The 13675-nt window shown below is 44.5% G+C and overlaps 1 protein-coding gene across 1 annotated transcript in view; it reads right to left on the bottom strand.

The window, feature by feature from the left end:
- Positions 1-13675, bottom strand: part of LOC116392738 (phospholipid-transporting ATPase ABCA1) — a 21759-nt gene that overhangs the window by 5317 nt on the left and 2767 nt on the right. Inside the window, exons 2-28 of the mRNA XM_031864448.1 lie at positions 9703-9946; positions 9410-9549; positions 9198-9314; positions 7948-8142; positions 6446-6654; positions 6187-6363; positions 5868-6090; positions 5468-5689; positions 5150-5354; positions 4915-5028; positions 4559-4733; positions 4308-4439; positions 4085-4224; positions 3837-3974; positions 3508-3737; positions 3319-3391; positions 2982-3184; positions 2802-2853; positions 2489-2593; positions 2024-2172; positions 1782-1906; positions 1236-1334; positions 892-1081; positions 664-758; positions 531-563; positions 317-422; positions 55-129 (exon numbers count right to left, since the gene is read on the bottom strand). Coding sequence (XP_031720308.1) covers positions 55-129; positions 317-422; positions 531-563; positions 664-758; positions 892-1081; positions 1236-1334; positions 1782-1906; positions 2024-2172; positions 2489-2593; positions 2802-2853; positions 2982-3184; positions 3319-3391; positions 3508-3737; positions 3837-3974; positions 4085-4224; positions 4308-4439; positions 4559-4733; positions 4915-5028; positions 5150-5354; positions 5468-5689; positions 5868-6090; positions 6187-6363; positions 6446-6654; positions 7948-8142; positions 9198-9314; positions 9410-9549; positions 9703-9937 — 3957 coding nt within the window. The 5' untranslated portion in view covers positions 9938-9946. The remainder of the gene's footprint in view (positions 1-54; positions 130-316; positions 423-530; positions 564-663; positions 759-891; positions 1082-1235; positions 1335-1781; positions 1907-2023; positions 2173-2488; positions 2594-2801; positions 2854-2981; positions 3185-3318; positions 3392-3507; positions 3738-3836; positions 3975-4084; positions 4225-4307; positions 4440-4558; positions 4734-4914; positions 5029-5149; positions 5355-5467; positions 5690-5867; positions 6091-6186; positions 6364-6445; positions 6655-7947; positions 8143-9197; positions 9315-9409; positions 9550-9702; positions 9947-13675) is intronic.

Genomic DNA, 13675 nt, shown 5'->3' with positions numbered 1-13675 from the left:
GTGTGTGTGTGTGTGTGTGTGTGTGTGTGTGTGTGTGTGTGTGTGTGCGCTAACCTTGACATTATTCTTGGTGTCCAACCCTTGTATAAAAATGGAGAGACTGTGAAAGAAACGATCCGCTGCAGTTCCCTGGAGGGTGAGAGTGGGAGAAAGTCTTCTTTAGCACACGGGTGAACTCACACTGTTCAAACCAGAAATATAAGTCTAGCCCCACTACAGTAGTAGTAGTTAGTATAAAAATGTCCCACATTATTGTTCGCTGGTGCCGATTAGTTTAGTGCAGTGTGTAAAATAGTAACGTAATGAAATGTCTTACTCTCTCCAGATGGAAACGCCTCCTCAGTTGAGCGATCGCCTCATCAACGTCGTCTGTGTGGGACATGAGCTGAGAACTCCTGGCGCCCAGTGAGAATCCACCGTATCTGTGTAGATCACAATTATTTTAATACCGGCGAAGGACACAGCAGAGAGGCACTCGGTTCAATGTTATCGACCGATTAGCTCAAGACGGATCGTGTCTGATAGTGTACCTGAACTCGTTGACCCAAAGTTTGTTCTTCAGGCTGAAAGAGAAGGAAAAAGAAAATAAATGAAACGTAATACAATGAATCAAGAATTAGAACTAATTCAAGTGCGCAAAAACAAATGGAAGTTGAGTGTTACCTCTTGCCAATGATCTGAGCGTAGGTTTTAACCAGATAGTCAGAGATGTTTCGGCCAGTCAAATTCTGAAGAGTGTCTGTCTCGCTGATTTTCATCTGTATACACAAAAAGAAAAAGAAAAAAATGAACATTTGTTTTTTTTGTGTGTGTATTTAGGCTTTGCCTTTGTAATTTTAGATGGGTAAACACTTCAGTTTTGACTTTTTTAAATTGTTTGGTGTCGCCAACCTGAGGTGGTGGAAGTCCCCCAGCGCCACTAGGACACTCGGGAAGCATCCTCTTGCGTCCTCCACAGCTGCACTCACACATGGGAGAGGGGTTCTCCATGGACCAGTTGCCGTTGTCGAACATGTCCCTCACACTTTGAGAGACTTGCGTGACCGACCACTCATCCTCTGCTGCTGTGCAGGGAGTGTCCCTGGAGCACAGAGATAGAAGTCAGATCTCCATTTTAATGCGTATGTATAAACTACCACATTTGTGTTTTTGCTAAAACTGCGATCAGATCAACTGTAGATGTTAAGTGTTTTTATTTTCCTTAATCAACGTTTTCTTTTGGTTTTAAAACTCACAGTATGGGTTGTCCTTCCATGCAGCGTGTTCCAAATCCTGGGTTTTCTGTCAGAGCTCCCAGTAGTTTGTTGACATGAGGGTCCTCAGGTAAGTCATTACTACAAACACACAGACAACACGTTGCCTTTAATATCACAAATCATCACACACAAATGATGTTTAACAATCAGCTGTCCAGCCATTGTGTTAAGACTGAAGACAGGTGCAATATATTAATAATAGATTGACATTTAGAATAGTTTTATTATTAATTTCTGACACCATAACTCTCTACTTTCACTGAGCTTAAAACACATCAGGTAGGTCACATGCCTAACCCTTAGTGCAGTTAGGCAACCTTTTACAATTTTAATGAGTTGTGCACTTTGTAGATGGAAATAACACGTTTCTTTGGACTAAAAAAAGAGAATGCTCTGATTCAGGTGAGTTGAAGATTAAAAAGTCACTAAATGTAAATAATGAGCAGAAACCTTTTTTTATCTGGAGACACATTGATAAAAAGGAGGACAATGTCATTTTTCCAGAGATACAGAATGGTATCTCACCTGATGAAGGCGAACTGTTCCCCATACATGCTGTGATCCAGAGTCAGACTTGGGTACTTTCCAAACGGAGGGACGATCAGGCTGAACACCAGGGCAATGCACACAAACACCGCCGGAAGAACAATCTGAAAAATCACATTATGACCATTCATTACAACTGACACACCTCAGAAGTACTGCTTCCCTCTTACATTGACAACCTGTTTATTGACAGTGTGTGCAATGAAATAGCATCAGTATACCTGAGCAAAGAAGCCTTTCCTGGAGCGCCGAGCATAGAGGAATCGTTTCCAGAGTAGTGCAACAAACTGCTGTCTCTTCAGACTCCAGCCTTTGACCTGGTACGAGCCTTTGCCATCTGTTCCACTGAGCCAGTCGGTCTCTCGGGATTCTGGATACAGACGACACAATAGACATGAGCAAACTCATCTTGTCTGTGTCCCGATTCTGTAATATTGCTAATAGGTTGTCTGCAATTGCAATTTCACTGGCACAAAGCAACTGATTTGTATGCTTTGCAACATAAGTCTAGCTTTCTTCAAAGAGAAACTGCACTTTTTCTCCACTCAAATCTGGGATGTGAATGGAGAAATGTCTTTACATATTTTTGGTGAAATACACCTTCAGGTGCAAACAAAGGGCAAAAGCGATGATAGCAACAATACGGTTGCTATCATTGCACTGCATGCTGGGTAGTGCAGTTCTACCTTCAGAGTCGTTGAAGTCAAAGTCGTCCTCAGTGAAGGGCTTCAGGCAGCTCTGGTGGTCTCCGAATGCATGATGGCGACGAGTCCTGGTCGGCACGACTCCATCTGCAGCCACACGAGGGTCAACATGTTACTATTGAGGTTCAAGTCTTCTGTTTTGTATGAATATAACCCCCACAATATTCCAGTAACCTAAAAGCAAGTACCGATGCTGCTAATAGACGTTTAAAACAGGGGCGTAACAATGCGTTTTTTAATACAGATGTGAAGTGTTTAAGTGCTGTGAATCTTTAAAATGCATCATAAATCTCACCTGAGAGCTCAACAGTGTCTACTCCACTGTCCTCAGCCACTTTCAAGAAAATCTGCAGAGTTGGAAGACGCATGCTTTAAACATTGGCAGAAGCATATAAACCATCTGATTTTTGTATGTTTCATTCTACTTTCGACAGTGTTTAATATGAAAGGCCCACTTAGACCAGCTGCTCCTTACCTCCTCCAGAGTGGTATCAGATATTCCATAGCTGGATATTCCCAGGTCGGTAAGTCGGTCATCCAGCTCGTGGAAGAGCTCGACAAAGGCTCCGTCTTTAGCTGACTGGTAGGGCAAGACATAGGTGATTTCATGGCCAACGTCCTCAACCAGGCGAGCCTCGTGGACATGCTTGAATATCAGGTTTGAGATGAGGGACACATCTGTAGTGAAGAAAGGATGAGAGATTGGTGAGAGGGAATGATAAAACATCAACATCTTATATGCCTTTCTAAGTTCATTGTACAGGAATAAACATGTGTGCCTTTAAAGTAGCCAACTGAATGTCTGTTCTCACCAATAGTCGTGGTTTCACTCTCTGGTTCGCTGCCCAGACCAGCATCTGAACTGCTCTGTGATACGCTGTCCTCCTGAACCAAAGACAAAGATGGTAAACAGTTACCTTTTTAAGTTAACAACACTATAAAGGGAGACAACTTATCTTGTATCTTTTAAAGACCCGTGTTCTCTGTAACGTCTCTCTAACCTTCTCGGCCTTCTTGATGTAGGACACGGTGCTGGCAGAATTCCTGCAGGACTGAAGTGTCAAGTCATAGTCTCTCTTGACCAGGGTCAGGTAGTAGCCCGTGCCCAGCTGGGTCTTCAGGAAGAGCGAGGAGCCCACGCAGCACAGCTTTCCGTGGGAAATGATGGCGATGCGGTCACCCAGGATGTCGGCCTCGTCCATGTGATGAGTGGACAGGATGATGGTGCGGCCTGATGAGGAACAGAGGGACACATTCAAATCACAAACTCCAGAATTACACAGTTATTGAAAGTAATTTGTAACTGTTACCGACTATCAGTTGTACTTACCTTGTCTGTATTTAAGCAGCAGGTCCCAGATGCCCCTGCGTGCGTAGGGATCGACCCCAGCAGTAGGTTCATCCAGGATCACAACTTTTGAGCCCCCAACAAAAGCCAGGGCCACTGACAGTTTCCTCTGCATCCCTCCTACAAACACAACAGGGAGTTAAGACCATTTTTCAACATGAAAATCTCCCTGTATAACAGGACTTGTGAAACAACTAAAAGGTAAAGAAATTTAAAACAATGAAACTGACCGGAGAGGGTGCTGGTGCGGGCATGTCGTTTGTCAGGCAGTCCGACATCGTTCACAATTTGTTCCATCTCAGCCTTCACCTTCTCCTCCGACAGCCCCTTCAGACGGGCGTAGAACCAGATGTGTTCCTCCACAGTCAGCCTGGATTACAGCAAAGCAACCAATCAAACAACAATGCTACAAGCGTGCAAAGAATTCAGTCTTCGTTGCTGCTGTATACATACATGCTAAAAAGTACGTTGTGCTGGGGGCAGACGCCCAGATTCTGCCGGATGGTGCTGAGTTCACTGCGGATGTCCTTGCCGTGGATGTAGGCTGTGCCAGATGTGGGTGGGAACAACCCTGTCAGGATTGACCTATGAGAGAGCAGGGAGGCACACAACAATCACCATTAACAGCTGAACCAACCGAGTAGATTTTAAAGTCTTTCAACTAGTTTCTAGATGAACTGCAGACAATGCGTGTATAATCTTACATGGTTGTTGTCTTGCCAGCCCCATTGTGGCCGAGGAAGGAGGTTATCTGTCCCTTATAGAACCTCAGGGACAGTCCGTCTACAGCCAGCTTTTTTCCATGGCTGTAGACCTTCACCAGATTCTCGATGTAAACACCTGGCTCGATGTGGCTCGGCTCCTCCTCAATACAAACAGCTGTGGGGAAAAAAAAAAGGATTTAATAAAAAGGACAAAAGCTGAGGTTTCACTGGACACATAAAGGGAAGGATCATCCATCTGCATTTGAAACTTGAGACAATTTTCGCTGATGGTTTTACATCTGAAAATTCCTTCCAAAACAGAAAGAGAAATAAAGAGCAATGAGTTTTTTTTGTACCGTCAGCGTTGCCCTTCTTCGACAGAGGGGTGGAGATGTTTGTGTTTTCTTTCTCTCCGCACCAGTACGACTTAGTGAAAGGGAAGTACCAAGGCCTGGGGATCCCATACTGACCTGGAATAGTGACATTTTTCAGTACTGTCCATCAAAACAACCCTGACTATTTAACTGCACATCATCGATTAAGCACTTTACGGAAAAAATACCACAACCGTAAACCACATCCACGACTCACCAGGGAACACAGCTTCGATGTACCAGGTCATCATTCCGTAGAGCACAGCGTCAAACAGCATGAGGGAGATAGAGGTGGTCAGGTTGTAGCTGTCCTCCTCCAAAGGGCTGGCCAGCAGGTTCGACCACTGGATACCCACCCCTTGCTCCTCAAACAGGGCAAAGTACTCACAGCCAAAACCAAACGCCACAGGAGACAGCAGACTCTGTGAGAAGAACAAAGAAGCCGGAGTTTAGCGGAGACAGAAAAACAACTGCTCAACACATGCTGTATGTATTCAAACGAGCATTATTCAATTTCTTCCACACACACACACACCACGGTAAGTTTTCCTCCGAAGCCAATGTAGTCTTGCCAGGCGACACACAGCACGTAGGGCAGGTAGAGCGTGAAGTATATGATGCCACCGCAGGCAGCTGCCAAGTTGGCACGAGAGAACAGAGTGCTAATAAGGAAACACTGCATGATGGTTACAACGCCGAAGGATGCCAGGAAGAGAAACACCACGCCTGGGTCACTGTAAGGCAGCAGGTTTCCCATCTGAAAAGGGTGGCAGGGGGGGGAAGAGAGAGAAAAAGTGATGATCAAGTTAAAATGTGCAAACATCAGCCCGGATCAGTGAGAGTATGTTCACTTGTATTTCTACAATTTGCTGACATTCCTGCAGGATGACAAAGAGTGTTCCCGTGTGTATGTGCGCGTCTGTGGCAACACCAACCTTCAATAACACCACCAACAAGCCGGCGCTGATCAGGAGCGGGATCAAGCTGCTGATGAACCAGCTGAGCCACAGTGTGCCGTTGTTCAGCCCCATGATCCTCATGGTCTCTTTGAGCCGCGCCTCCTTCTCGTACACCACGCCCTTGATGATGATGGCTACCGAGTACATCCACGCCAGGGTCATGAAGAGAGGCATGGACCGACTCATCACTCGCAGGAACCTGGAAAAAAATAAGAAGTAAAAATTGGTTATGCAGGTTTTAAAACTAACTTGACAGTGTACGTTGCGATTATACTCTTGCACATTGGTCACTTACATGTCGTCAACATAGCAGGGGTAGGGCATCTGCTGAATGTAGATGCCCGTCTTCTCCTTGGTGCCAGTGATGGCTCGGATGATTCCGTGCTCGATGACATCCTGCAGGTAAGAAAATCCGCCCCAGATGTACCGAAGGTCCTCGAAGGGGTCTGCCCTGGGACCGGGGTCCCAATAGCTGCAAAGCAAAATAACAATCTGTTAACAAAAGATCTGCAAAGGGTCTGTAATTCAACAATAGCTAGGGCGCAGTTTCTCACCCGTCTTTAATCTTGTTTGTCCTCTCCACGTTATCGATGTCCATGCGGATCTTATAGTTGACGTTGGGAGGCAAGTCGGTGCTGTTGCTATGGGCGATGTCAGGAAACACGATTCCGGCCCAGAACTTCTGGTTGTTCAGGAGACCCAAGGACTTGTTGACCAGCCTCTCCTCATTAGCTACCGGCTCCAGCTTGTCCAGGTTCACACACTGAAAGGGGGAGAGAGGGGTTACGCCATGTTTGACTAGGAATGAAGTCGCATTTGCATGAGCTGTTTTGGGGTCTAACTGGTACATGAAGGTCTTTGTCACACAGTTAAAGAAGGATGGAAAAAGAACACATGTAATGACTTCTTTCCTGAGAGAGAAAGAAGTAAATTAGACTCAAGCTTTATCTCCACGACGGCTGAATGTCTTAATTATGTTTTGTTTAAGTTGCTCTGAATAAGAGAATCTCGAGTAGCAGACCCTTTTGGGTGTCCGACTTTTAATAGGTCGCAACAAAAAAAAAAAAAATCATTAAAATCCTGCTCACACAATCAAATGCTCTCCTCACAAATATTGCTCAGTCGCCGATAACAACAACGAACTCTTAACCCTGTTACACAAACTCACCGAGTAACCACAACAGAGTTGTTTAGCTCTCACATAGCTGACATAAGCTAAATGCAAGTTAAATAATTAGTGTGACACCTAATTGACCTCAAGTTATGGTTTAAAATTCTTTCCACAGACAATTCTTTTTAAAGAATTGTCTGTGTCGTCGGTCTTTGGACTGAAAACCATCATCACTCATTCAGCAAATCTGATCATCATAGATCACATCGTTATATATCAGGAGGAACACCACACGGATGTTAGTCCATTGACCAGTGAACCGTGATGTTTATTTCGGACTCTCAATGAAGAATTTAGATACATAGAAGTCAACAACTCACTCGGGGATAAACATTGATTAACATTTGGCAGGAGTTTAGGGGTAGTTGTTGATCGCTTAAGGCTTGGCTCTGGCATACTGACTCAGCATGACAATGATTCAATTTGGTGAGGGAAGGAAGGGGAAAGAACATTTGATTTCAAGGCTTTTAATAGTTGCGCCGACTTCTAAATGCAGTTCAAAGTGAATAAAGAAAACAGTGGAATAATGGAAGATTTTGTAATGCGACGACCTATTTGGGCAATTAGCATTTAACCTATTTCCCCACTAGGTTTTGACCTAAATAGAAGATATTGGGTAACAGCTAGTTTACAGACACAACTTAAGACCCATACAAGTATGGAAAACAATGACGGCTACGCTGTAATATAGTCTGAACTCGTCACGTGAAAACATCACAACACGCGCTACTATCCGTTTCTTTGAAGTCAAGCGTGGTTTAGTATTTTACGCACTGAATACGTTTCCTGTAAAAACAGACTCGCCATCATCGCACACACACTGCTTTAGCAGAACATGTCAGTGGTGTTGCGTTGGTGTGATGCATCCTGCACTAACACACTAACCTCCATGAAGCGGGAGATGGTCTGGATGGCCAGGTCGGTTTCGTTGAAGACGTCTCTCCAGGTGTAAGCGGATCCTGCAGGTCTTTGGTCCTCTGAGACCTTCATCAGGAAGGCCGACACATCCGACACACGCCACTCAGTCTCACTGAGCTGGGCATTAAAGAACGCAGCACTGGCGTTATTCTGGAGCATCGTCTGCAAAGAGGAAGGTTTGTATTGTTTATTATAGAGAGTCAGTGTACAATTACTTAGAAGTAAGATAAAGAAGAGCTAAAACATTAAAGAGGATACAGATAAACATCTACTGATTCCCTAAACAACAAAGCAGAACAAAATAGAACTCCACTTTAATTGTATAAAACTAATTAATTGTTATTTAGAGGTCTGGGGCTCTTTATATACAGTTCATGGTCTTAGAAAAAATCCTATTTGTGAAGGTATTTTACAGTACCACCTTTCACCACTAGGTGGAAGTGGTACTTATGTAATTTACATTGGACACATGGAGTTGTGGCAAGCTGTGAAAAAAACCAGACACATTTCCAGCCAGTAAGAGCCATGTTATGAACTATATGCCATCTGATACAGACTTTTTAAATGGTTCATTCTATTAGAGTGACTGTAATTTTATACCCGTAGATCTATTTGTAGATCAAGCAGTCCTGCGTACAAGAAATCAACAATTTGTGTGCTTGTCCCTGCATGATGTGACCGACAGATTGTTTAAATGAGGACGACCCGGGTTTGCTTGTTAGTTTCACACTGGTGCCAGAGACATATTTTAATATCACGCTGAAAACTCCCTCCATGCTTTGTTTTAATTAATCGAGTTTCATGGTTGACCTGAACCTGTTGGCCCTTTCAGCTGACTTGTCTGTCTGCACTCTCTTGTTAGTCTCACTTTTACATTTACCCAAAAGACACCAGTTAGTATGAAAAGTAGATTACTCTTGGCCTCGGTCCTCTTTCTCCACACAGTATGTTTATCAACCCGTGAAGAACCCGCAAGAGGATAATATCTGACATAAAGGGTCAGATTTTTGTTAATATAGTCATAACATGGCCTCATACTCCAGCAGCCTGGTTGGTGCACTCTACAGAAGCTTCAGTATGGTCCTTCACATCAGACACATACTTATATTGCACTTAGATACACAGATTACTGTCTTAAACCCCCTCATGTAAACAGGAAGAGGACTGAGAACACAGCTCTGATGTGTGTGTGTGTGTTGGCATTGCGTCCCACTCACCCTGACCATGTCCATTTCCTCGCCATTCTCCAAGAAGTTCCAGACTTTGGGCCTCATCTCCTCCCACATTCCTCCAAGGTCCCTCAGCACGCCGAACTCCTGGAAGGTCTTATTAACCTGCAAAACACACAAACACGCTCAGCCTTAGTCAATGGGGGTTCACTCGTGATTCTGATGGAGGTTCACATGAGATGAGAGGGGCCTCTTCGTACCTCGTGGATGATTCTCTGTGTGGCCGGAGTATCTGGGGTGTACAGGATCTTCCCCATGAGCAGAGGCTTCAGAGCTCTCCAGATCATCCTGGAAATGGGGCTGGACTCCAGGCTCCGCATCATGTTGTTACAATAGGGAGCTGGAAAATAAACACACGCATTTTGAGTCTTAAACATTGTCTGTTCTATGTAAACGGTAAATTGGCAGGGACTCTGGGAAAAATACATCTGATGAACAAATACTTCCGATGAAAGCACAAAATGGGGTCGTTTCTGATCGTTTGGACGCTTACTGGAAGAGTTGTCGTAAGCTGCGAGGGGGTCAGTGTCGCTGGCATTGCCATGGTTTCCGAACAGGGCCTTGTAGTTGTTGTCCTCGTACCAGTTGAGAGACTTGATTTTGAGGCCGCCTCCCTCGGGGTGTCCGCAGACGATACGTGACACGGCCTGGTACATCTGGTTTGGAGAGCCTGTGGCATTTGCAGTTAAATACTGGATCTCCTTACGCATGTCCTTCCAACTCTTCATACCGGCAAGCTGGAGGGAGGGACACAAACAGAAACGTTAGCATGATGAAGGCTGGAAGTTAGTCAGCAAATACAGCATTCCACTTCCAAACTTTGATCGGCTGGGGGATACAAATACATCTTCCAGACCCATGAAGCACATATTGCCTTTAACCATCAGACAATCTAATACCCAAGTCATTAATACTCTCATTCTGGTATTTGTGGCTGTAGGTGTCTTTTACTGTCGCACGTGAAGGTGATTTTAAGTACATGGATTATATGAAAGTTGTACTTTTTAACAAAGGAGAACTTTGCAGATAATGATTTTGGTCTGAGAATTCACTCATGTCTGTGAAATTAGTCCTAGATGGCATCAGAACCAGGCCTCTCTGTACCGTTCAGGAGGTCGCTGAATATACTGCCCGTCATATCTGCACATGTGCACATGCGTCTTCCTTCAGGGTCTCATGTGTCTCATGTACTGTAGCTCAGCGTGAGAAGTGTTAATAATATGGCTATCACCTGTCACAACAGAGGCAGCTTATATGCACCCTGTGTGTGTGTGTGCGTGTGTTGCTGTGGGTTTGAAGTTATTAAAGGTTATCACATGCACACTATGAGTGGTATTCATGGAAGTCAAGTGGAGACTCTTAGTCGTCTGCCTAACTAAGTTAAATTTAACTGGTGTACCCAGTTCCATCTTTCTCCTCGTGTGTGTGTGTGTGTGTGTGTGTGTGTGTGTGTGTGTGTGTGTGTGTGTGTGTGTGTGTATTTCTCTCTAGAGGAGTTGTAATTACACCCTTTCTAATATAAAAACTGACTGATCATGTATGGTCATGAAATGTCTTAAAGTGTATTCGTATTGTCCTGTACTCACAGGTGTTATTAGGTTGTACGTTTCCACTCTGCAGCTGTTTCTTTATCACACATTTCTAAATGCTGGAGGCCTGGGGGCCGTACAGAACTCTTGCCTTGTTATCACAATGCAGCCACTAAGCCACTGTTATACTCCCATATACAGTGGGTACGGAAAGTATTCAGACCCCTTTAAATTTTTCACTCTGTTTCATTGCAGCCATTTGCTAAAATCAAAAAAATTCATTTTATTTCTCATTAATGTACACTCGGCACCCCATCTTGACAGAAAAAAACAGAAATGTAGAAATTTTTGCAAATTTATTAAAAAAGAAAAACTGAAATATCACATGGTCATAAGTATTCAGACCCTTTGCTGTGACACTCATATTTAACTCACATGCTGTCCATTTCTTCTGATCCTCCTTGAGATGGTTCTACTCCTTCATTGGAGTCCAGCTGTGTTTAATTAAACTGATTGGACTTGATTAGGAAAGGCACACACCTGTCTATATAAGACCTTACAGCTCACAGTGCATGTCAGAGCAAATGAGAATCATGAGGTCGAAGGAACTGCCCAAGGAGCTCAGAGACAGAATTGTGGCAAGGCACAGATCTGGCCAAGGTTACAAAAGAATTTCTGCAGCACTCAAGGTTCCTAAGAGCACAGTGGCCTCCATAATCCTTAAATGGAAGAAGTTTGGGACAACCAGAACTCTTCCTAGACCTGGCCGTCCAGCCAAACTGAGCAATCGTGGAAGAAGAGCCTTGGTGAGAGAGGTAAAGAAGAACCCAAAGATCACTGTGGCTGAGCTCCAGAGATGCAGTAGGGAGATGGGAGAAAGTTCCACAAAGTCAACTATCACTGCAGCCCTCCACCAGTCGGGCTTTATGGCAGAGTGGCCCGACGGAAGCCTCTCCTCAGTGCAAGACATATGAAAGCCCGCATAGCCCGCACAGACTATGAGAAATAAGATGCTCTGGTCTGATGAGACCAAGATTGAACTTTTTGGCGTTAATTCTAAGCGGTATGTGTGGAGAAAACCAGGCACTGCTGATCACCTGCCCAATACAATCCCAACAGTGAAACATGGTGGTGGCAGCATCATGCTATGGGGGTGTCTTTCAGCTACAGGGACAGGACGACTGGTTGCAATTGAAGGAAAGATGAATGCGGCCAAGTACAGAGATATCCTGGAAGAAAACCTCTTCCAGAGTGCTCTGGACCTCAGACTGGGCCGAAGGTTCACCTTCCAACAAGACAATGACCCTAAGCACACAGCTAAAATAACAAAGGAGTGGCTTCGGAACAACTCTGTGACCATTCTTGACTGGCCCAGCCAGAGCCCTGACCTAAACCCAATTGAGCATCTCTGGAGAGACCTGAAAATGGCTGTCCACCAACGTTCACCATCCAACCTGATGGAACTGGAGAGGATCTGCAAGGAAGAATGGCAGAGGATCCCCAAATCCAGGTGTGAAAAACTTGTTGCATCATTCCCAAGAAGACTCATGGCTGTACTCGCTCAAAAGGGTGCTTCTACTCAATACTGAGCAAAGGGTCTGAATACTTATGACCATGTGATATTTCAGTTTTTCTTTTTTAATAAATTTGCAAAAGTTTCTACATCTGTTTTTTTCTGTCAAGATGAGGTGCTGAGTGTACATTAATGAGAAATAAAATGAACTTTTTGGATTTTAGCAAATGGCTGCAATGAAACAGTGAAAAATTTAAAGGGGTCTGAATACTTTCCGTACCCACTGTATTTGTTATATTTTCTTGTGGCAAACATTGTGGTTATGTTCCCAATAACTACAAAACATATTCCTCTGGTCTCACGAGAAGCTGTCCTTGATAGACTTTAAACATCAGCGTTACGTCAGGCTGAAGGGAGCAGGGAGTCGACACAGCCACTACAGGTCAAGACAAGTTGCCACAAGTTCCCCCTCGATGTCTCCAAACTGGTCAACTGCACAAGCAGTAATGTTACCAACTCGTGATTGGGAAGGAATGAAAGGAGGGGTTTTGTGTTTTTCCGTGCAAGTAAAACAAAGAAAAGGGCAAAAGAAGAGGGGGCGCTTTTGTTGCCTCAGCGTGAACCGTGGGAGGGCTTACGATTAGCTCAAGCTCTGAAGTGTGAAAGACTGAGGCTGAGAATATCACACCTTTTCCTTAAGGTGAATATGGGAGGAGGTCAGAGATAGATGACAGAAGCTGAGAGACAAAGAAAGAAGGGAGGACCATGGGAGCTGAGAGACAAAGAAAGAAGGGAGGACCATGGGAGACTGCAGCAAAGCAGGAGGTGGAAATGAGTGCAGAAGGCACGAGAACAAAGAGAGGTTACTATCGGTCGTTCTCCTAATAGGCAAACCTCCGCAGGCTCCATAAGTAGAGCACTATTATACAGACAAGTGTTGCCATGTACACACTCACCACACAAACACATTCATGGTCGGACACGTTTCAGGACAAACAACACCGTTTGCTCTGTCGACTTTGTCATTTCAAAATAACGCACGCACACGCAGGCACTCCCTGAGATCGTTCTGTATGCGGTTGCTTTGCAGCCACATCAAACCGCTTCCTTCCTGCTCTTTCACATGCAAAGAACTGGGTGCAATAATGTGCATGTTGTGTTGGACTGGGTGCATATCCGAGTCTCTGTAGTCGGTGTTCATGTGAGGCTGCCTTGTTAATGCATTGACAAGGTCTCGGTGTGTGCACAAGCATTTGTTACATTATGTTCTCGTAAGTATGCGTCTTCACCACTTCATTGCAAGAGGCTGATAGAGACCTCAGCCACCATTTTCTTTTTCTCCTGTTATGGTGCGTCACTCACTCACTCACTCTCTCTCACACACACACACACACACACACACACACACACACACACACACACAC

Source organism: Anarrhichthys ocellatus, unplaced genomic scaffold, assembly GCF_004355925.1.
Source record: "Anarrhichthys ocellatus isolate YVR2014 unplaced genomic scaffold, GSC_Weel_1.0 scaffold31, whole genome shotgun sequence".
NCBI lineage: Eukaryota > Metazoa > Chordata > Actinopteri > Perciformes > Anarhichadidae > Anarrhichthys > Anarrhichthys ocellatus.
This window is presented reverse-complemented; position numbering and strand designations above follow the sequence as displayed.